At 42.3% G+C, this 22117-nt stretch overlaps 1 protein-coding gene across 5 annotated transcripts in view; it reads right to left on the bottom strand.

The window, feature by feature from the left end:
• Positions 1-499: 499 nt before the first annotated feature.
• The window catches only part of mffa (mitochondrial fission factor a), a 42610-nt gene continuing 20992 nt past the window's right edge, over positions 500-22117 (bottom strand). For 2 of the 5 annotated variants that reach the window (XM_038815907.1, XM_038815909.1), the window contains exons 5-8: positions 17771-17935; positions 12363-12425; positions 3254-3338; positions 500-1901 (exon numbers count right to left, since the gene is read on the bottom strand). In XM_038815907.1, coding sequence (XP_038671835.1) covers positions 1770-1901; positions 3254-3338; positions 12363-12425; positions 17771-17935 — 445 coding nt within the window. In that variant the 3' untranslated portion in view covers positions 500-1769. The remainder of the gene's footprint in view (positions 1902-3253; positions 3339-12362; positions 12426-17770; positions 17936-22117) is intronic. The other 3 variants (XM_038815908.1, XM_038815911.1, XM_038815912.1) reach the window with 3 other exon arrangements.

Raw genomic sequence — 22117 nt, 5'->3', positions numbered from 1 at the left:
TTTAAAGAAGTATGTTTTGAGGAACGTCAGAGAGGAGTAAAGTGGCTGAGGTTTAGGGAGGTAATTCCAGAGTTCAGGGTCTGGAAAATTGAAGGTGTGACCATTAATGGTTGAGTGATGGAAATTGAGAATGTGCAAGAGGCCAGAATGGAACAGTGCAGAGATCTCAGAGAGTATAGGGCTGTAGGTTATATAGATAGGACAAATTGAATAACCCAGTGAATTTCCTTTCCCCCCTAAAAAAACTGTTTGGCTCTTACAACAATCTGGCAACTTTGTAATGACTGTTGCTGGTAACAGATATATTATTTCCAAAATTTTGAAAGCAAAATATTGAAGTCAAATTCTCAAACTCTCTTTTGAGATCTGAATTCACGTTCTCTAGATTATTAGCCCAGTCCTGTGGATTACTTAATCCTATCTTCTCCCAATCCTGAGCCAACCAACAAGAACTGATTGTCACACAAGCAACAAGCTTGTGTATGCAACAAGCACAATATTCAGATTTCATTTTATTTATTGCCACATTGTATATAGTTAACTATATTTACATACACAACCATACTTCAGATAATCCTGTGCAAGCTTGCTTCACATAAAAGATACAATAGAAAAAAAGTTTGACACATTTAAAAGATTTACACAGCGTAAATCTAGAAAGTATGTTTCCTTAAAGTTATGCTTGCATTCAATGCTCCTGCAGTAAATGTCTTCAACAAGGTCAAGATTTAAATTTGTGTTTCTGCAAGTCAAGTACAAAGTAGGTGATATACTAAAAGATAGATCATATAGTTGAAACCTTTACAGTGTAAACACTTAGGTCAAGGCTGCATAGTGGCCTCTTTCAGTATTCATGGAAAATCATATTCCCACCCCCAACCTCCTCCATTGCACATATTTACAAAACATTGTTTGGGGAATTCTACTGCACTAACAGAACAAATCTATTAACAGTTTCAGAGGACGGATGTTCAAATGAAATACTGGGGGTTGGCTTCATTTTCAGCAACCAATGCTGCTAATTGCTTTCAGTGGAGCACAGGAATGCTAGGAGCCAAAAGTAAGCATACTGGCATTTCGGCGCACAACTAAATATATACAAGTCCCCACCGGAAGGTAGATTAGCATGATGTAAATTCCAAATAAAAGTCAATGAAAGGCGGGTATATTTTGATGCAGACTCAAAACGAAAAAAGGTTTTGGTGCTTTACCCCACAGTATTTCTTTCAAACTCAGTGCAAAAACAGAAAACATAGGGGTCCATAACCAGAAATGCATCTTTACATGACAATGGAATACATGCACAGTGTTTATGTACATCCCTTCACATAAAACTCCTGCAGTCTTTTAAATGCAATTCTTCCGATCAATAAGTCATAAATTCAAAAAACAGCTTGTTAGCTTTACTCTGTTCTGTTCCATGACACCCTCTATACTGGTCCTGTACAGTCACATGCACATCAGGTTCAATAACATGTTTAAAAGCCCTGAAAGCCACACATTCCCTAATCATGGGCATGCAAAATGAGCCGATAAATGTCTGATGAAGTGATGTAATAAATATTTTTAAACAAAGCAACAAAACATCCCTTTGTCCCCATGATTCATTTTCCTGTGTTGTATGGAGTGAGCAATCAGTGCATGGACCTCAAGGAAGTCTGTGTGATACAGACGAAGCAATAAACAATCTCTGGCCCTTCATGTCAACAGCTGGTTTTCAAAAGACCTGTTGTTCGATTAGCACATGATCAGATTCATAAAATGTCTACTCAGCGTCGGAACCAAAGCCAGCTATTGATCAACCAGAACCCCACTGTGATTGAGTAAATAATGATTTCCCGTCGGGTGCGCTCTCTGTTTTCTTCCTCCAGGAGCTGTAGTCGGCGGTTGAGTTTGATTATCTGACAGCAAGACAGAAAACAAATATCACATTTAAAGGGAAGCATCAATTACTCCTGTTCAATGTAATTTGAAAAATAATTATATTATAGGAGTACAAGGATTGCTCAAGCTCATTGCATTAACATGCCTAGAGGATTTTCCTTTATGGTGGAAAGACAAGTGGTGAGGATGACACAGAGTCTACAGATGGATACAGGTTAAGTGAGTGGACAAAAACTTGACAGGGGCTGGTTTAGTACACGGCTAAATCGCTGGCTTTGAAAGCAGACCAAGGCAGGCCAGCAGCACGGTTCAATTCCTGTACCAGCCTCCCCAAACAGGCGCCGGAATGTGGCGACTAGGGGCGTTTCACAGTAACTTCATTTGAAGCCTACTTGTGACAATAAGCAGTATTCATTCATTCATTTCATAATGTCGTAAAATATGAAGTTATGCACTTTGGTGGAGAAAGACTGCAGAATGCTACAGCACTGAAGTTGTGGGTTCTGGTGCAAGTTCAGCAGGTAATAGGGAAGGCAAATGGAACGTTGGCCTTATTTCAAAGGGAATGGAGTATAAAAACAGGGAAGTCTCGTTAAAACTATAGTTAGACCACACCTGGAATTCTGTGAACAGTTTTGATTCCTTCATCTAAAGAAAAATATACTGGCTCCAGAGGCAGTTCAGAAAATACTAACTACCTTGCCCCTGGGTAGGAACGATTTTTTTATGAGGAGAGGTTGAGTAGGTTGGGCCTATACTCATTGGAGCTTAGAAAAATGAGAGGCGGCCTTATTGAGACATATAGGATCCTCAGGGGGCTTGACAGGGTAGATGTTGAGAGGATGTTTCCCTGTTGTGGGAGAGTCTAGGACCAGAGGGAACAAACTCAAGAGGGGTCGCCCATTTAAAACAGAGGTGAGGAGGAATTTCTTCACTCAGAGGGTAGCGAATCTATGGAACACTTTACCGCAGAGGGTGGTAAAGTCTGGGTCAAGGTTGAGATAGACACATTTTTAATCAGTCAGGGAATCAAGGGTTATGGGGATAAAGCAGAAAAGTGGAGTTAACGATGATCATATCAGATCAGTCATGATCTCATTGAATGGCGGAGCAGACTCAATGGGCCAAATGGCCTACCTGTGCTCCAATGTCTGAAGGTGGAAAGGAGTAGGAAGGGTAATGCTTAGTGCATTATTTCATCTCCCTTCCTTTTTCATTATGTCGCATTCTCAGTTAAAAGGCAAACATCCGACATCAAGCTGCTGCCAATTATATTCCTCAGTTTAACTTGTCAGAAGCCCATTAGGTAGGTATATAGGTATAAATGTGCAGAAGCATTGATGAGAGTGTTAATAAATTTATGCAGTACCTGTCTTCGTAAGGAAACAGAATCCACTAGCGCCATGTCATCTGGTGTTCCTTCCACTGCAGAATCACAGTTGGAAATACTATACCTAGTGAAAAGGACACGGTGAGACTATTTTCTGTACACCCAAATCAACAAATAATTCATCACATTCACCCTTCATTATTGTTGCACTAAGTTACAGGAGACTGACATTCCTGATGATTTAATTTGTTTCATTTCTCTTACTGTGTATTATTCCTCTCTCTTTATTTGGGAAGCGGTGGCATAGTGGTGTTGTCACTCAACTAGTAATCTACAGGCCCAGGGTAATGCTCTGGGGACCCGGGTTCAAATCCCACCATGGCTGATGGTGGGATTTGAATTCAAGAAAAATCCGAAACCACTGCCAATTGTTGTAAAAATCTGTCTGGTTCACTAATGTCCTTTAGGGAAGGAAATGTGCCATCCTCGTTTTGTCCGGCGGGTCTACATGTGGGTGACTCTCAAATGACCTCTGAAATGTTCAATCAGTTGTATCAAACTGCTAAAAAGTCAATAAAAGGAAATAAAACCAGACAGACCACTAGGCATTGACCTAGGAACTGGAAATGACAACTCAGCTCTGTGGACCCTGCAAAATCCTCCTTGCAAACTTCTTGTCCCAAAATTAGGAGAGCTGTCTCACAGACGAGTCACACTCATGGAATCATACCTTACAGATAATGTCCTAGACACCATCATCACCATTGCTGGGTATGTCCTGTGGCAGGTGGTACAGAGAAGGAAATTTACCCCCCCCCCCCCTTGCTCCCACTCCTTCATGTTGAACACCACTCGGAGAAAGCACGGAGGACAGCAAGGGCGTAAATTGTACTCTGGGTGAGGGACTTCAATGGCCACCACCAAGAGTGGCTCGGTAGTACCACCACAGACCGAGCTGGCGAGTCCTAAAAGACATAGCTGCTAGATTAGATCAGTGCCAGGTGGTGAGGGATCCAAGATGGAAAAACATACTTTTTATTCTCCTCCTTTTTCACATTTTCTTCAAAGTTTGTACCCACAATGAACGCTAACGAATAGTGTCAATCCCCTTATCAACACCAACAATCCCATCCTCTCACCAACCTCCAAACAACAACCCACATGTCAACACAAACATCAAATGAAAAAAGGAATCAAGAATCACCCATAGTCACCATCAACATACACAGTCCCCCCCCCCCCCCCCCCCCAACTCTCCCCCACCCCTAATGTTCGATGTCATCCAATTCTTGAAAGTGCATGATGAATAATGGCCATGAATTGCAGAACCCCTCCATCCTTCCCCTTAGTTCAAACTTAACCTTCTCAAGAGTTAAGAATTCCAACAGGTCCTCCCTGCCACGCCAAGGCACAGGTTGGAGAGGTTGACCTCCACCCCAACAAGATCCACCTTCGGGCAATCAGCGAGGCAAAGGCTACAATATCTGCCATCTGCCTCTGCACCCGTTTCCAACCCCGGCTGGTCCGAAGCCCCGAATATGGCCTCTCGAGGGCCCGGGTCCAATTTCATGTGCACCACTTTGGAGATTACCCTAAAAACCCTCTCCCACTAATCCTGCAGCTTTGGACAGAACCAAAACATATGTACGTGGTTTGCGACCCCCCCCCCGCAACTTTGCACACATCTTCTACCTCCTTCAAGAGCCAGCTCACCCTTGTGAGGTGTGCTCTGTATACCACCTTCAGGAGCACCTCACACCAGAACCCCTCCTCCATGTCCTCTCCCAACTCTTCCTTCCACTTTGCTTTGATCCCTTCCAGCTGTGTCTTCTCCTCTTCCAAAATAGCTCCGTAAACCACTGACCCCTTCTCCAGTCCCCCTGTCTTCATCACTTCCTTCAGCAATGTGGAGGCCTTCTTGGAAAAGTCTTGAACCTGCATATATTTAACCATTTCCCCTGCTCCAGCCCATACTTCATTCCCAGCTCCGTCATTCCTACAAACCGACACCCAAGAAAAAAATCTTTTAGTGCCCTAACTCCCCCATCTCTGAAAATTCCCATCTCATTTCCCTGGCTCAAATCTCTGATTCCCCCGAATCGACTTTTCCCTTGACCCTGCCCCCAACCTGAAGTGCTGGCGAAACTGCCTCCAAATTCTCAACGATGCTATTACTACCGGACTCCGAGAATTTACCTGGGGCCATCGGGAGCGGCGCTGTTGCGAGTGCCTTCAATTCCGACCCCCTACACAAACTCGCCTCCATTCTGACCCACTGGGAAGTCACACCTCTGACCCAGCTCCGCACATTCCGCACCTAACCACCTCCCCTCCCCAATCCTGAGCAACCTGCACCCCCCGATATCTAAAATGAGTTTTTGCCCTACGGAATGACAACCCCAACCCTGCCCCCACCTCGGGCCGAGACACCACAAAATACTCTTGTCTAGATTTAATTTGTACCCCGAGAAAGACCCAAACACCCAAAGCAGCTCTAATATTCCCCCTATTGACACATTCAGTTCCGACACCTAAAACAGTAAGTCATCGACATACAAGGACACCCTATGCTCTACCTCCCCCGCACTATCCCTTTCCATACCCCCAAACTTCTTAATGCGATGGCCAATGACTCAATCGCGAGTGCAAACAACCGGGGGGCACATAGGACATCCCTGCCTGTCCCACGATGGAGAGAAAATTATCCCAAGCTGACTTAATTTGTGCAGACACTCGCTCGTGGCTCTTTATACAGTGGCTTTACCCAGTCCACAAATCGTGGTACAATCCCAAACTGCTCCATAACTGCCATCAAGTACCCCCATTCTACCCGGTGAAACATATTCTCGGCGCCCACTGCCACAACTACCTCCGTTTCCTTCACCTTCGCCGGTGCCATAACCATGTTCAATATCCTCCTAATGTTCGAAAAGAGCTGCCTCCCTCTCACAAACCCCATCAGATCCTCACCTATCACCTTCGGGAGGCACGCCCCCAGCCTACCTGTCAGTACCTTCGCCAATACCTTTGCATCCACATTTAAAAGAGATATGGGCATATACGAATCCTTATCTTTCTTAATCAACAGGGAAATCGATGCCTGCCCCAAGGTTTGTGGTAACATCCCCCTTCCCTGTCACCTCGTCAAACATTCCCACCATCAGCGGTTCGAGCTTATCCTTGAACTTTTTATAATATTCCACAAGAAACCCATCCGGCTCTGCCACCTTCCCCGACTGCATCCCCCCAATCGCATCTTCTATCTCCTGCTCCATTATCGCCCATTCCAATGTAGCCCTGACCCCTCCCCTAACCTTGGGTACTCCAGCCCATCTAGAAATTCTTGCATCTCCCGGTCTTCCCGAGGTGGCTCTGACCTATACAACCTCTCATAAAATTCTTTAAAGACCTTGTTAATCTGATCCGGAGCCACCGCCAACTTCCTTGCCCTGTCCTGCATCTGAACAATTTCCCTTGCTGCCGCCACCCTCTGAAGCCGACCCGCTAACATACGCCCCACCTTCTCTCCATGCTCGTAAAGTGCACCCGTTGCTCGCCTCAATTGGCGCAACGCCTTCCTGGTAGATAGTCGGTCAAAGCTCACTAGTAGTTCCTTCCTCTTTTCCAATTTCGCTGGAGCCCTATCTTCTGCATAACTCCTAACTACTTCCAACATCGCATCTATTACCCTCTGACGCTCCAACCTCTCCCCTCTTTGTCCACCCTAGCTTTAAATGGGATCACCTCCCCCCTCACCACCATCTTTAGAGCCTCCAAGACAACTGCCTTCGACAGCTCCCCCGTGCAGTTAAAACCTACACATTCCTCAATTACTTTCTTAATTTTGTCGCAGAACCCTAGGTTCCACATCTAATTTCCACCCCGGCCTCTGTACTACACCCTTCCCCAATACCATATCCACCCAATGCGGACCATGATCTGATATTGCAATTGCCGAGTACTCTGACCCCTTATCCCCAGTCAGCAGTACCTTCCCCACCACAAAAAAGTTGATCCGCAAGTATACCTTATGGACCGCTGAGAAAAACGAGTACTCCCGCTCCCTTGGGTGCAGAAACCTCCAAGGGTCCACCCCTCCCATCTCCACCATTGCCCAACCAACGCCTTTGCCCCCCCCCCCCCCCCCCCCCCCCCCCCCGGATGGGGGCCAGCGAGCGTGGCCATGACCTGTACAACCTTGGCTCCTGTTTCCAAGTCGGGGATGGCCCCACACACCTTCTTCATGAAGCCGACATCATCCCAATTGGAACATACACACTTACCAGCACCACTAACCTCCCGTCCAGCGCCCCTGTCATAATCACATATCTACCCCCCTGACCTGTAACCGCCTTCTCCATCTGGAACTGTACCCATTTGCTGACAATTACCGCTATCCCTCGAGCCCATCCGTCAAACTCAGAATGAAACACCTGGCTAACCCAGCCCTTTTTAAGTCTCACCTGGTCCTTCACCCTCAGGTGAGTCTCCTGCAGCATTGCTACATCGGCCTTCAAGCTTTTAAGATGCGCAAGCAGCCTTGACCTCTTGACTGGACCTCCCCAACCCCCTATGTTCCATGTGACTGTTCTAACCGAGAATCTCTCACCCCCACCTCCCCCCTTCTTATCCACCATCATCATACCACCGGGCCCTGCCAATAAGAGCCTGACTCGCCCCTATCCATGGCTAACATCGAACCCCCCCCCCTAGAATCCGCCCTGTACTTCCTCGCGAAAAAACCTCACCATTATCGATGCCTTCCCCCCCGTGCTCACCTCTTAGGCCCATCAAAACCTGCTCACAAGGCTCCAATGTCCGCACCCCTCCCCAGCTAACCTCTGTTCACTAGCCGACTTGCGTTAGTTAATGCGTCCCCCACTCATCAAAATCAAGTGGTCTCCAAATCTTCGAGCTTTGCTTGAAGCCCTTTTGTTGGACTCCGCCACCCTCTGCAGCTTGTCCTCCATTGAGATGAACTGGTCGCTGCGCTGCGACATGGCCTCCTCCACTTCCTCCAACTTCTTACCCTGCTCTCTCACCTCAGCTGATGTCTTTGCCACAGCTCCCTCACCAGGACAATTGCCTCCTCCACCAGCGATTTCAATGCGACTACCATCTCCTTCCTCAGCGCCTCCATGCTTGTCCAGCTCCACAGCCATCACGTTAGTCACCATGTCTGCCGTAAGCAGTGTGGCCCACCATGGGGTCCAGCCTCCACCATCTTGCCAGCCCTTTTGCTGGCCCTCTCACTCAACGGCAAACCTTTGTTTCCTCCCTTCTTCACAACTGCTTTTTGCAGTCCTTTTGGCATCCATCAGCGACTTATTATCTCCCTTTCTTCAATCCTCCAAAAGTTATCCCTGGGACCGGACTTTAAACCTCTAAAAATACATCTCAAGCGGGAGCCACCCAATGTGTGACTTCCCCTCTACATGCCGCCACCGGACGTCACCAGGAAATAACATACTTGACCTCATCCTCACCAACCTGGCTGCTGCAGGTGCATTTGTCCATGACAATATTGGTAGGAGTGACCACGCAAAGTCCTTGTGAAGACGACCCATCCTTACATTGTGAATACCCTTAATATTGTTGTGTGGCACTACCGTTGTGCTAAATGTGATAGATTTTGAACAGATATGGCAATTCAAACTGGGCATCCAGGTGGTGCTGCGGGCCAACAGCAGCAGAAGAATTATATACAACTATAATCTTGCAATCTCATATCCTCAACTCTATCATTACCACCATCTCTGGTTCATTAAAAAGTGCAGGAGAGCATGCCAGGAGCACCAGGCATACCTAAAACTGAGGTGTCAACCTGGTGTAGCAAAAACAAGGTCTACTTGCAAGATAAATTGCATAAGGAGCAAGTAATAGACAGAGCTAAGTGATTTCACAACCAACAGATCAGATCTAAGCTCTGCAGTCCCGCCACATCCAAAAGGTGAATGAAGGTGGACAATTGAACAACTCACTGGAGGAGAAGGCTCCACAAATATTCCGATTCTCAGTGATAGGAGGAGCCCAGCACATCAGTGCAAAAGACGAGGCTGAAGCACATGCAACAATCTTCGGACAGAAGTGCCGAGTGGAGGATCCATCTCGACCTCCTCCACAGGTACCCAACATCACAGATCAGTCTTCAGCCAATTCGATTCACTCCATGTGATATCAAGTAATGGCTGAAAGGTATTGGATACTGCAAAGACTATGGGCCCTGACAATATTCCGGCAATAGTACTGAAGACTTGTGTTCTAAAACTGGCTGCACCTTTAGCCAAGCTATTCCAGTACAGCAGCAACACTGGCATCTACCTGGCAATGTGGAAAATTGCCCAGGTGTGTCCTGCACTCAAAAAGCAGGGTATACTGACCAATTACCACCCCAGTAGTCTATTCTCGATCATCAGTAAAGTGATGGAAGGGTTAATCAAACGTGCTATCAGGCGGCACCTGGTTAGCAATAACCTGCATACTGGTGCTCAGTTTGGGTTCCACCAGGGTCACTCAAGACAAGTCAGGAATGTGGAATACTCATCACTTGCCTGGAATGGGTGCAGCACCAACAATACTCAAGAAGATTGACACCATCCAGGATAAAGCAGCCCGCTTGATTTGCACCCCTTCCACAAACATTCAAACACCACCACTCCATCACCAACCCAGTAGCAGCCGTGTGTACCATCGACAAGATGCACTGCGGGAACTCATCAAGGCTCTTTAGACAGCACCTCCTAAACCCACGACCGCTACAATTTAGAAGAACAAGGGCAACAGGCAAATGGGAACACCACCACCTGGACATTCCCCTCAAAGTCACTCACCACCCTGACTTGGAAATATATCGCTGGGTAAAAATTCTGGACCCCCCCACCAACTAGCACTGTGAGTGTACCTCCACCACACAGACTGCAGTGGTTCAACAAGGCAGCTCACCCACCACCTTCTCAGGGGCAATTACCAATTGGCAATAAATACTGACAATATCCTGCAAATACATTTTTAAAAATCCAATCTGGTCTCACTTACTTAAAACAGCTGACTTGCCACATCATTTTGTGTAAGCCAAGAATTATCAGCATGATTTACATTTAAATGATTCCATCTCCACTTACTGAAATGTTTATTTCAAACATTTTACATAATTAAGTGAGAAGTTTTTAGTGAAGGAATTCAATCGTATAGAGGCAACATGGTTATTATAACAATTAAATTACTGAAACAACTGCAGGACTTTTTCCCATTAATTGGTCAATTAAGTAACTGTTACTTGGTAAGCATTGCAAACAACCTCAGTCCAAATGTTGAAAAAAAAATCAACTTGTATCTTATCTTAGACCTCAAAAAGCGAGTTAAACCTTTAATAGGTGATAAGGGTTCAGCATCGCTTCAAGTGCCTGTTCATTAGAGGCAGAACCATAGAACGATTCTGGCAGCTTTGACAATGCTTTGACAAAGGGTCATCTGGACTCGAAACGTTAGCTCTTTTCTCTCCCTACAGATGCTGCCAGACCTATTGAGATTTTCCAGCATTTTCTCTTTGGTTTCAGATTCCAGCATCCACAATTTGCTTTTAACCATAGAACAGTTGTGTCACAGAAAGGGGCCATTGAGACCTGCTCCGGCCAAAAAAAAGAGGAAAAAGCTAGCCACTCATTTTAATTCCATTTTCCAGCACCTGGTCTGTAGCCTGTAGGTTACAGCACCAAGTTACAGATCCAGGTATTACCCTGTTTATATTGGCAATTGAATATGCAACTGTATCCAAAATTCAAATAATTTGAAATCAGTATATCTGCAAATCAACTTAAATCAAATCTATATAAATGAAAAAATGAAAACGAAAATCGCTTATTGTCACGAGTAGGCTTCAAATGAAGTTACTGTGAAAAGCCCCTAGTCGCCACATTCCGGTGCCTGTTCTGGGAGGCTCCTACGGGAATATAATAAACCCACCTCGTGGTTGGCTTCATATGGAAACCAATTGAAAAAGATACTAACTAAATGGAGCCCGGGTCTGCCTACATCTATTGTTCCAATGGAAGTCAATGTTGCGTATCACACCTATTCTGAATTCACCCCAGCCCACAAAGTAAAGATTGTAGTATCGCATCAGAAACACAATTTTCTAGACTCCTAATGAACTATACAAGTGTCACATCCAAAATTCATAGAAACCCAACAGTGCAGGAGGCCATTCAGCCCATCAAGTCTGCACTGACCCTCTAAAAGATTACTCTACCTAGCCGACACTCCCACCTCATCTCCGTAACCCAATAACCCCACCTAACATTTCGGACTCTAAGGGGCAATTTAGCATGACCAATCCAACTAACCTGCACATCTTTGAACTGTGGGAAGAAATTGGAGCACCTGGAGGAAACCCACGCAGACACAGGGAAAAAGTGGAAACTCCACACAGTCACCCAAGAACGGAACCCGGGTCCCCTGGCGCTGCGAGGCAGCAGCGACCACTCGCCTTATTTGCATCTTGTAAGTTCCAAACAAACTATGGACTTTCCTGACCTTTTTGTTTTAAACAAAGGGACCAACTTTACTCAACGCATGCATTGGATTTGGATTTTGTTTATTGTCACGTGTACCGAGGTATAGTGAAAGGTATTTTTCGGAGAACAGCTCAACAGATCATTAAGTACATGAAAATAAAATAAAACAAAATACATAATAGGGCAACACAAGGCATTGCATTGCAAAGTCAGACCAGATTATATAATTAGTTCACATTATAAACAAGACATTTGCACAGACTAAACCTCTTAATTCAAAATTGCTTTATTCAAATTATCTACATTTTTAGGTACTGTATTCCTAACTTGCTGTGATATTTAGATTGCTTGATTTAATTCATTTTTTCAGTGGAACATTTCCAAATTATCAGGAGTATAACAAGCAAGAAAGGAACTTTCTGCATGGTTCCCATAAAAGATGACAAAACAAATTAATATGGATTGCATGTATTTCCTCCATTCACTGTTTGCATGACCATTGCAATACTCCTGGAGTTAATAAATTATATTTCCCATTAGAAATTATTTTACCGACAAATTCCTACAGTTGAAAAGCAAAGGATGAGGAGCTAATATCAAAGCCTCTAATGGAGATCACAAATGGCCATATTTACCTGGAGCCATCAAGCAGAGGGTTAGATGAAGGAGCACAACTTGACCCACCATGAAGTACTGCTCTGGTTTCCAGGAAAAGAGACAATAGGACAGATGACAGTATTCAGGATATAGAATGGTAAAGGAAAGAACAGGAATAAGTACACAGACTTAGGCGGACAGGGTCTTAAGATTATTATAACTAGAAGATGCAACGCTACATTTCACTGAAAACATAACTTACATTTATATATGGCCGTTAATGTAGCAAAACATCAGACTGTTTAGTTTTGAAAGTAAAATATTGTAGAGATTCCCTACACTGCATTACTGTACACAGTAATAATTCTAACCCAACACAAACTCTGCAGTACCCTCCATGCTGCAGCCTTTAAGAAACAATTTCTGCGCACCGCCACTCCTTCTTGGTTAAAACTGGATGATATTTCCTGTTACACCTTCAAAGTGACTGTACAAAGGATCAGTATTCAGTTTCAGTCATGTACATTTATTGTTTAACAGCATTCGACAAAGAAATACATTTGGCTAACAGGTATATACTGCAAATCAATTTTAAAATTATTTAATGGGATGTGGGAGTCGCTGGCTATGCCAGCAGTTTTCTTTTTGCCCATCCTTAATTGCCTTTGAGGTGATGGTGGTGGTGGTGGCGCACCGCCTTGATGAACCAGGGCAGTTCCTCTGGTGTTGGTACAACTACAGTGCTGTTGGGAGGGGAGTTCCAGAATTATGACCCAGCACAGGGAAGGAACGGCAATATAGCTCTAAATCAAGGATTGTGTGGGGCTTGGAGTGTGACTTAATAATAATCTTTATTAGTGTCACAAGTAGGCTTACATTAACACTGCAATGAAGTTACTGTAAAAATCCCCTAGTCGCCACACTCCGACGCCTGTTTGGGTATACGGAGGGAGAATGTAGAATGTCCAATTCACCTAAACAGCACTCCTTTTGGGACTTGTGGGGAGGAAATCGGAGAGCCCGGAGGAAACCCACGCAGACATGGAGAGAATATGCAGACTCCGCAGACAGTGACCCAACTAGGGAGGTTATGTTGCAATTGTATAAGGTGTTAGTGAGGCCACACCTGGAGTATTGTGTTCAGTTTTGGTCTCCTTACTTGAGAAAGGACATACTGGCACTGGAGGGTGTGCAGAGGAGATTCACTAGGTTAATCCCAGAGTTGAAGGGGTTGGATTATGAGGAGAGGTTGAGTAGACTGGGACTGTACTCGTTGGAATTTAGAAGGATGAGGGGGGATCTTATAGAAACATTTAAAATTATGAAGGGAATAGATAGGATAGATGCGGACAGGTTGCTTCCACTGGCGGGTGAAAGCAGAACTAGGGGACATAGCCTCAAAATAAGGGGAAGTAGATTTAGGACTGAGTTTAGGAGGAACTTCTTCACCCAAAGGTTTGTGAATCTATGGAATTCCTTGCCCAGTGAAGCAGTTGAGGCCCCTTCATTACATGTTTTTAAGGTAAAGATAGATAGTTTTTTGAAGAATAAAGGGATTAAGGGTTATGGTGTTCGGGCCGGAAAGTGGAGCTGAGTCCACAAAAGATCAGCCATAATCTCATTGAATGGCGGAGCAGGCTCGAGGAGCCAGATGGCGTACTCCTGCTCCTAGTTCTTATGTTCTCGGTGGTAGAGGTTGCAGGTTTAGAAAATGCTGCCAAAGGTACTTTGGTGTGTTCCCTCCTGTGCATGCTGCACACTGCTGCCAGTGTACGTTGGTGGTGGAGGTAGTTGATATTGAAGTTAACATAGAGGGTCTCAGTGGTGGAGGGAATGAATGTTTACGATAGTGGATATGATGCCAATTAAGCAGATTAGTTTGTCCTAGATAGTGCCAAGCTTCTTAAGTGTTACACTTATCCAGGCAGGTGGAGAGTATTCCATCGCACCCCTGACTTGTAATACACAGAGTAATTTTCAAAGAACGAGTGGAAGGTGTGATAGGGGGCAGGCTAGAAAGACTATGTATTCCATAAGCTTCAAGAACTAGAATTGAAGCCCATTCTTTTGCACTTATCTATATAACCTTTCACATAATTCATTAGAATGGTAAGTATGACTGCATGAGAAACCTTTATGCATATAAAACTCAGTTGAGGAAACAACTCTACCACTCAGGTTATTAATCTTATTCTTACCCTTAAATTATTCTGACGATAATCTTGAGACAGTCTCTCAGAAGCAGTTATCCATCTAGTTATGTTGCTTTACAAAATGGAACATAGCGCCAGGTCCCATAAAAGCAAATGGAGGCTGGCAGAATTGGATTTGTGAAAAATAAGGATCTGCATTTTAGTTTGCTTTGAAAAGTTTAAAATGTCTTTCATGGTTGATTCACTGATATAGAGTAGCGGGAGAGAAAAGAGGGGGTTTGGTGAAAATGCCTCAATCTTACATATTTGTAATGCAAAACTTACAGTTCAACATATCATTGATATTTGTAGCAAGAACCTGTAATGTGTCACAGAACATTAATGATGTTCACATTCAAGAATTCCACTAGAGTCTACACCATTTGAGCTGCATGCTGGTCAATCGTCTTCAATATACGGCACGATACAAGAGACATATCACATGCAATAATTTGCATGATTAGAATTATAAAAGCAAAAAGAAAAAGCGAAAAAAATACAGCTTTGCCAATAAACAACAGTGTGCAAGTCATTGGAGAATTCCCTTCTATAATTGCAGGTCAGTGTATAATTAAAATGCAATAACAGATTTCTATGGACAAGTAAAATTGCACCATATAACGTGCATAACAGGCAGGTCCAAAATTCACTTTCGGTGCACTAAATGTAAGCTTTTTTGAAAAACCTTCAAATTAATATTTAGACATTATTACAATTAATTGTGTTTGATTAAACTGCTCAATTTCAAAGTCAGTGTATATTTTTTCTAAATAAAAGAACAAGAGAAGCCATTCAGCTCTTGGAACATACGTCTCCAGTCCAAATGTGTTGCCTGTACCGAGGGCTTTATTTATAAACCAGCCAGTCTTGTACTGGTTTCTGCAGTGTCCCTTAAATATCAATTGTTCTACCGACTTGTCACCCCACCCTTTTTTTGCAGAACTAGTACTGTGTGAATAGCACAGTAACGTGGTGCTGGCTGTGTTTACAATAATATTAGTCACAATGTTATTTAAAATATGCCCAGAGTTGAGATTTATGGACCATACAAAATTAATTTAAACTAATTTAAACTTTATTTTGCATTAAGTGTGCCAAAATACGCAAGCATCGTCTTGTAATAAGTAGGAAGAGAGCCTATACATAATTTAGCTGAAAAATGTTAAATAAAAGGTGACTATTGATAAACAGCCAGGTTTTAGTTGTGCAATTAAGCATGAGTAAGGAAATCAACTGTTAGCTGCTTTCATTAAAGGAGTTCTTACAGCATGGCCATAACAGTTTAGGTAGCCCAATAATGCTGATGATTCAGGAATGTTCTGGACAAGGTATATAACTCTTTTTGAACAAAAATAGTGCACACTTCTTAATTTCTGTGCTTTATTATCCTCCAATATAACTAGGAAGTCAACAGGTGGTGCCTAATGAATTTCTACATGCAAGAAAAATTTGTATTCCAGTCAATAAAGTCAACTGCTGAAAAAAGGTAAACCAAATTTGAAGTCTATTACTTGATGAGGGATTATTTCATCCATATATTTTGTCTTAGACAGCTTTAGCTTTTTCTTGAAGAGTTGGCAGACAAATATGGAAGATCACTAAGATCCGTCACTTGGTACTTAAATAGAAAAGATAGACTGCAGCAACTCACCAACACTCCTTCAACAACACTTCCTAAATCCACATTTACCACCCAGAACGACAAGAGGAGCAAACATAGGGAACACCACCACTTACAAGTTTCCTCCCAAGTCGCACCCCATCCTGATATTTGAAATATTTTGCCGTTCCTTCAAAGTTGCTGGGTCAAAATCCTCAAACTCTTACTGAATAGTGGGGATATTGTCACCTCGTAATGGTTTAATCATGTGACTCATCACTTCAAGGACAAATAGGGATGAGCAAGAAATGTTGGCTTTTCCAATGTTACACACATCTAATGAATTTTAAAAACTTTTAAATCCTCATTTTTAGCAAGTCATTGTCAAGTCACGAATACTCAGCTTCTATGAATCACAGCAAAAACCAAGGTGGAGTATACTGAAGAGAAAGACTGTTCCAGGGACCACAAAATCCACAATCAACATACTACAAATAGATAGACCTTGGGCTAACTGAGGCCATCGTATATTTTTAAAGTGATCACCAATTGTTCTCCCTTCACTGTTGAAGAGTTGACTTCTTGATGGTGAAGCAAAGGCATGGGTCTCCTTTTAATAACTCACCCAACAGGGCATCATTTGTGCAGAAGGTTATTTGATCACTATGGTAAGAGCCAGAGGGGAATTCAGGGTGACAAGAGCCAGAGGGGAATTAAAAGACAAATAAATCATGCCTTTCCCTCACATCAGACCCATCTAAAGATCACTGCAGAGTGAAAAGCAGCAGTGATCCTGACTAATTTCCCCCCACCTTATCAAGGAGTGCTGAGATCAACCAATACTAACAAGATACTCAAAAGGGCTCTGGAAATGTTCCTATGAGTGTAAGATGTTTGGGGTTTTAAGAGGTTAATTTAGAGCAGTCACCATGTTATCCTGGCGTTTGTGTGATTCCTACAAAGGTCAATGAGGAATTTCCCAGTGTTCTTTTCTAGACTGGGCTAAGGTTTGCTCCCTTTGCCCTGTCCACCACCAATCCCCCTGCACCCGTTTTCTTGCCTCTTCTAGGAGACTACATGCCTCTAAGGGTTTGTAAAGGTGTGGGGTTAGATGGGTTTAATGTTTAATGCTGTATGTAGATTGTACCATGCAGGATAAGACGAGCGTGAGGCATCTCTTTTTTCACCTTTTCCCATTTTGGATGCATTATACTGTAGGTTGAAACTGGAACAACCATGATCTGCAGTCAGTTACTCAGGGGATCAACTAACTGGACATGAGGAAAACTATAGTTTTATTTATCATGTGGATAGGTTTTTGTCTTTGCTTTGAGGACTTGCTACACAGTCTATGTGGGAGCAGTAACCTGTCCCAAGTTTTTACCAAAGTAACCCAGTCCTATGGCTTTCCAATGAGAGCTAGACTGCAAATTTGAACCCATGGTATATGGAAAATGCAGAAACAAATGAATATTCTGCTACCAACCACTTTAAAAGTGAATTTTGGACCCACCTTATAAGATCATAACACGTAACTTATACATAAGCCACTTCTTTGAGATGTATACATTACGGAGGAGGAATACCTATGATAAGCAATTAGTATCCTCCACTTATTACAGCACAACACAACTATAGTCCAACAGCCAATCACCTTCTGCGATTTTCATCTAGCATGTCCAAGACTTGCTGGTAGGCCCTACGGGTGGTGGAGTGGATTATTGATAAAATGCCATGAGGAGAGTATGCGTTTGGTCCATCTTCAGAGGAGATGAGTGGTGGATAAAGACGAGGCTGAGGTTGGGGAGTTGGTGTCACACTGTCCATATGCACACAACAAAGCAAGAGAAAAACATGGAAATCAGATTCAGACAGAAGTACAAATAACGGACAGCGAGCTTCATACAAGTGATATTGTAGAGTACAAGTCTCCTGGTCACTTTCAAGCTCTGGTCACTTTAAAGGTGACACTGTCGATGGTGTACCTTTATGTGATTCGCTCATACTTCAAAAAAATAATTTTTCAAAATATTAGCAAAGAATGGATCTCCATTTTCTTCAACATTGGAATGGAAAGCAGATAAGTGAGAGGAACACCAGTCACCGGGATCCCCATGGAGTATACTCCATTTTTGATAGTGTCAATGATTTTAGAATGATCTTTTTTCCACTTGCCTCATTTCCATTGAGTTCTTATTTTGTGTGGAATTTTTTTTCAAAAAAGCAAATACTCAAGAGAAACATAAACAGCAAATCAATGGACACACCTCAGTCTGTGAACAGCTTCTAATTGCACCAATGCCAATGCTATGGACTTAGAAGCACTCTAAGGGATCCTTTTGGCTTATGTTACTTCCATCATATACACTGAATGAAATGAACAATACATAGGGTTCAACTGCCCTATAGATGGCAACATTTTACACTTTTAAAAAATCCAAACAGGTAATATTTCAGTAAGTTACCATCTCTTGGAAAACACATGGCATCAGTGAAATGAAGAAAAGACCATCCGACAGACAGTAAAATGCATTAATGTTTACAGAATTTTTAAAAAATACCATGGCAAATAACTTTTTCCCCCCTCCAAGACGAATACCCTCCTGGATTTTAGATGCACCCCTGAACATTCAATCTGGTGTTGAATATTAGAAAAATTACATATTTTGCAGGTTTTAATGCAATATGGCAAACCACATACTATAATGATTCAGAGCTCAGTAGGATAGTGAGCAAGTACTAGATCAAGGTTATGACCATGGTTTTCTGCTTCTATGCTCACCAGCTCTCAATTTTCCACCGAATGGGTTGTGTATTTGGGCTTTTGCGTGTGGAAGCAGAAACCCCTGATCTTCAGGTGCAAAAATATGTGGGGTTGGCAAAATTGAAGAGAATTGTTTTGGTGTATTGGGAAGATTTGATTTCAGATCTTTAATGGAAGCATAACAAAGTCGCTAAAGGTATAGAGTAAGATGGGAGACACAATTGTGCATCTCGATTTCCCAATAAATCTGAGAAGGATGCAGGGTTGCCAATGTCCCACAGAGAGGGGAAAGGAAAAAAAGTAAATTGAACATTTCATTTGGAGCGACATTACTACATTTTCCGGAAGCCTTTTATATCCTCGATTAGGATAAAAAGTATAGAATATTACACCATTAATTTAAAAAAAGAGAGAACCCAATTATTTTCTCCCCCCCCAATTAAGGGGCAATTTAGCGTGGCTAATCCACCTAACCTGCATATCTTTGGGTTATGGGGGTGAAACCCACACAGACACGGGGAGAATGTGCAAACTCCACAGAGACATTGACTCGGGGCCGGGTTCGAACCCGGGTCCTCAGCGCTGTAGGCAAAAGAGCTAACCACTGCCACTGTGACGCCCATTACACCTTGAAATTACTGAATCCTGAGGTCTCTTCTTTAAAGCATGGGCTAAACAAATGTCTTCTTGCGGTGATATACATGTTTACTAAACTTGCATATTTGCACATAAAATATACTTGTTTTGTTCAGAGAACCCAGTAATATAGCTGCACAATATATTTTGTATAAACAAAAGTGCCTTCTTATGCCAAGCAGGTCGTTTTTGGTACAGTGATTGACAAGTGGAAGTTCAGTGGGACTCCGCAGGATCTCAAAAATCTTCCATTTTGCCCATCACCCTCTTGCAATAGGAACAATGTTTATTTATATCATCTGGCCAGAAATTAAATGGTTCAGTCACTTCCTGTCATGTGCTAAATGAAAAATGCTGTTGCAGAGGGTCAATGAGAGGGAACGCAGCCCATAATCATAGCACCCAAATTTTACTCAGTTGCACCTTTTCTTTGAAATATTGAGAAAAACACAAAATTGATTTAAATAAATCATATGGATTTCCTCCACAAAAATTAACCTTTGTGAAAGTTTTCAAAGATGAAATGTTTTTGTTGTAAAAATGTGATAAAATCCTCATGAAATTGTTACTGTAATTTGTTCCATTCCAGGTCTCAAATTTGTTAAATTCAATTATTTATCTAGAGTGAATTTAAATGCAGGATGAATGGTGATGAAAGATTGAAGTTCTGGACATCAGGTTGCCTTATTCCAGCTGAGATTTTGTTCCATAAATAATAACAATGCCGACAGTTTTCTCAGAGGCTTGTCAACATTGGGGCAAGATTTTGTTCCAAACTTCTCCAAAGTGAAGTGATTCGTAATTTGTTCCATTTAAATAGAACTTATGGACTTCAGTAAACCAATATAAATAGTCACAAACTAGATTTTCCCAATGGACAATTGTAATGGGATGCTATGAAATCAAATTCTTAAAAATAGTCATAGATTTATCTGTCACTTGATAAGAATTGGATTCATCTGTCACTTGATAAGAATTTAAGATGAAAGGAGTAGCTCAATATATCTGAATCATGAAATTAGGATGAATATTTTTGCCCCTAATCTAGTTCTTAAATGTGATTATCTACTGTAAAATCAGAACTGAATTGCATTTCTTTCTCCACATAATCAGGATGGTAAGGATGTTATCTGGTTTTATACTTGCAGCAGTTTTAAGCCTTTTCCTTAAATACAGTTAAGATTTCCTCAGCAAGTTGTCCAATTCTTGTGATTAATTCAGTCTTGCGTTGTTAATTAAATTATTAAGTCTGTGAATCAATGCTACTACTTTCTGGTTCTCATATTTACTACTCATCATTGTGTTCTACGCAAGCCCTCTTCTAAATTTAATTACAGTTTAAAATATTTTTTAAAGTAGGTAAATGTTACACACTGCATCCCCAAATTAGTACACAATTTCATGTGGTCAAAGGGCAATTCAAGATTCCTTGTTTTTCAACCAGATGACCACATGTGGACAAGTCATTTGGCAACAAAGCAACTAACTTAGAACCTCAAACACCAACTTTAAGTTGACTGTACAGTATAGAATTATTGTTACAAATCACTTTTTCTGAAATCATTTGATTTAAAAACTAGAGTAGTGACAAGGAACTCTGCAGTCCATACCAAATAGTGGGGTGGATAAAAATGATAGAAATCCCAAAACTGATTTAAAAATCCATCTCAATCATATTGGGCTCAACTTCTCTCTGTTTATGAGGAATTGAACAAACTAATGTGATACAAAATGGGATAATTAGTTAGGATAATGTAGAGGATATCCGGGTATAGGAGCCAGAACAAAGGAACTGGGCAAAGCATGGCTTGGATGGGGACGAGAATGCTGAGTGAGAGCCCCCCCCCCCCCCCCCCCCCCCCCCCCCCAAAGGGCTGAAGAATGTGAAGTGAGCCCAGGGCCGAGGAATGTGAAATGAGCCAATCAGGATATATGGCCAGGTCAAGAAGTGTATAGGGATAGCCTATGGGAATTTTGCATTCATTACTGTTGCCTTATTTGGTCGTATGTACGTGAAATGTGATGCAACTTGAATGTATCTGTACAGAAATGTTTTGTCCCTTTGTTCACTAGCTGTTGAAGATCCAGGAGACATGGTTGTGTCCTGCTCTCCCAATAGAGTGAGTCAGCCAGCTAGCTGGTTAAAATAAACAATAACTGATACCTGCAAATCCGTCTCAAATTTTATTGAGACCAGACTGACAGCAAAAGAATCAGGATTGTCATTTAAAGTACAACAAAGAAAACAAAACTGTGTTTTCAAATATTATTTAGTTATAATAATATAATTGTGTTGATTACAACTTACTGTTCAGCTCCCATTTGTTAAATCAAAGGGAAAGGGGAAGCAGCTTTTCTTTGTGGAGGAGATGGGGGTAAATACAGAACTTTGATCAGGATCCTTAAAATTGAGAACCTAACAAGAAACCAGCTGCACCGCGGGACAAGGGCTTCATCAGGAAGAACATTTAAATATTTGCTGTTGATGATTTGCTAAAACAATTACCAGAAGTGAATAATATTCAAGGTCTAGATCATTACATAGAAAACAATAAGACAACAACCATAACAATAGATGATCTAAGACATAACTTACCAGCT

This window comes from Scyliorhinus canicula, chromosome 13 (assembly GCF_902713615.1).
Source record: "Scyliorhinus canicula chromosome 13, sScyCan1.1, whole genome shotgun sequence".
Taxonomy (NCBI): Eukaryota; Metazoa; Chordata; class Chondrichthyes; order Carcharhiniformes; family Scyliorhinidae; genus Scyliorhinus; species Scyliorhinus canicula.
This window is presented reverse-complemented; position numbering and strand designations above follow the sequence as displayed.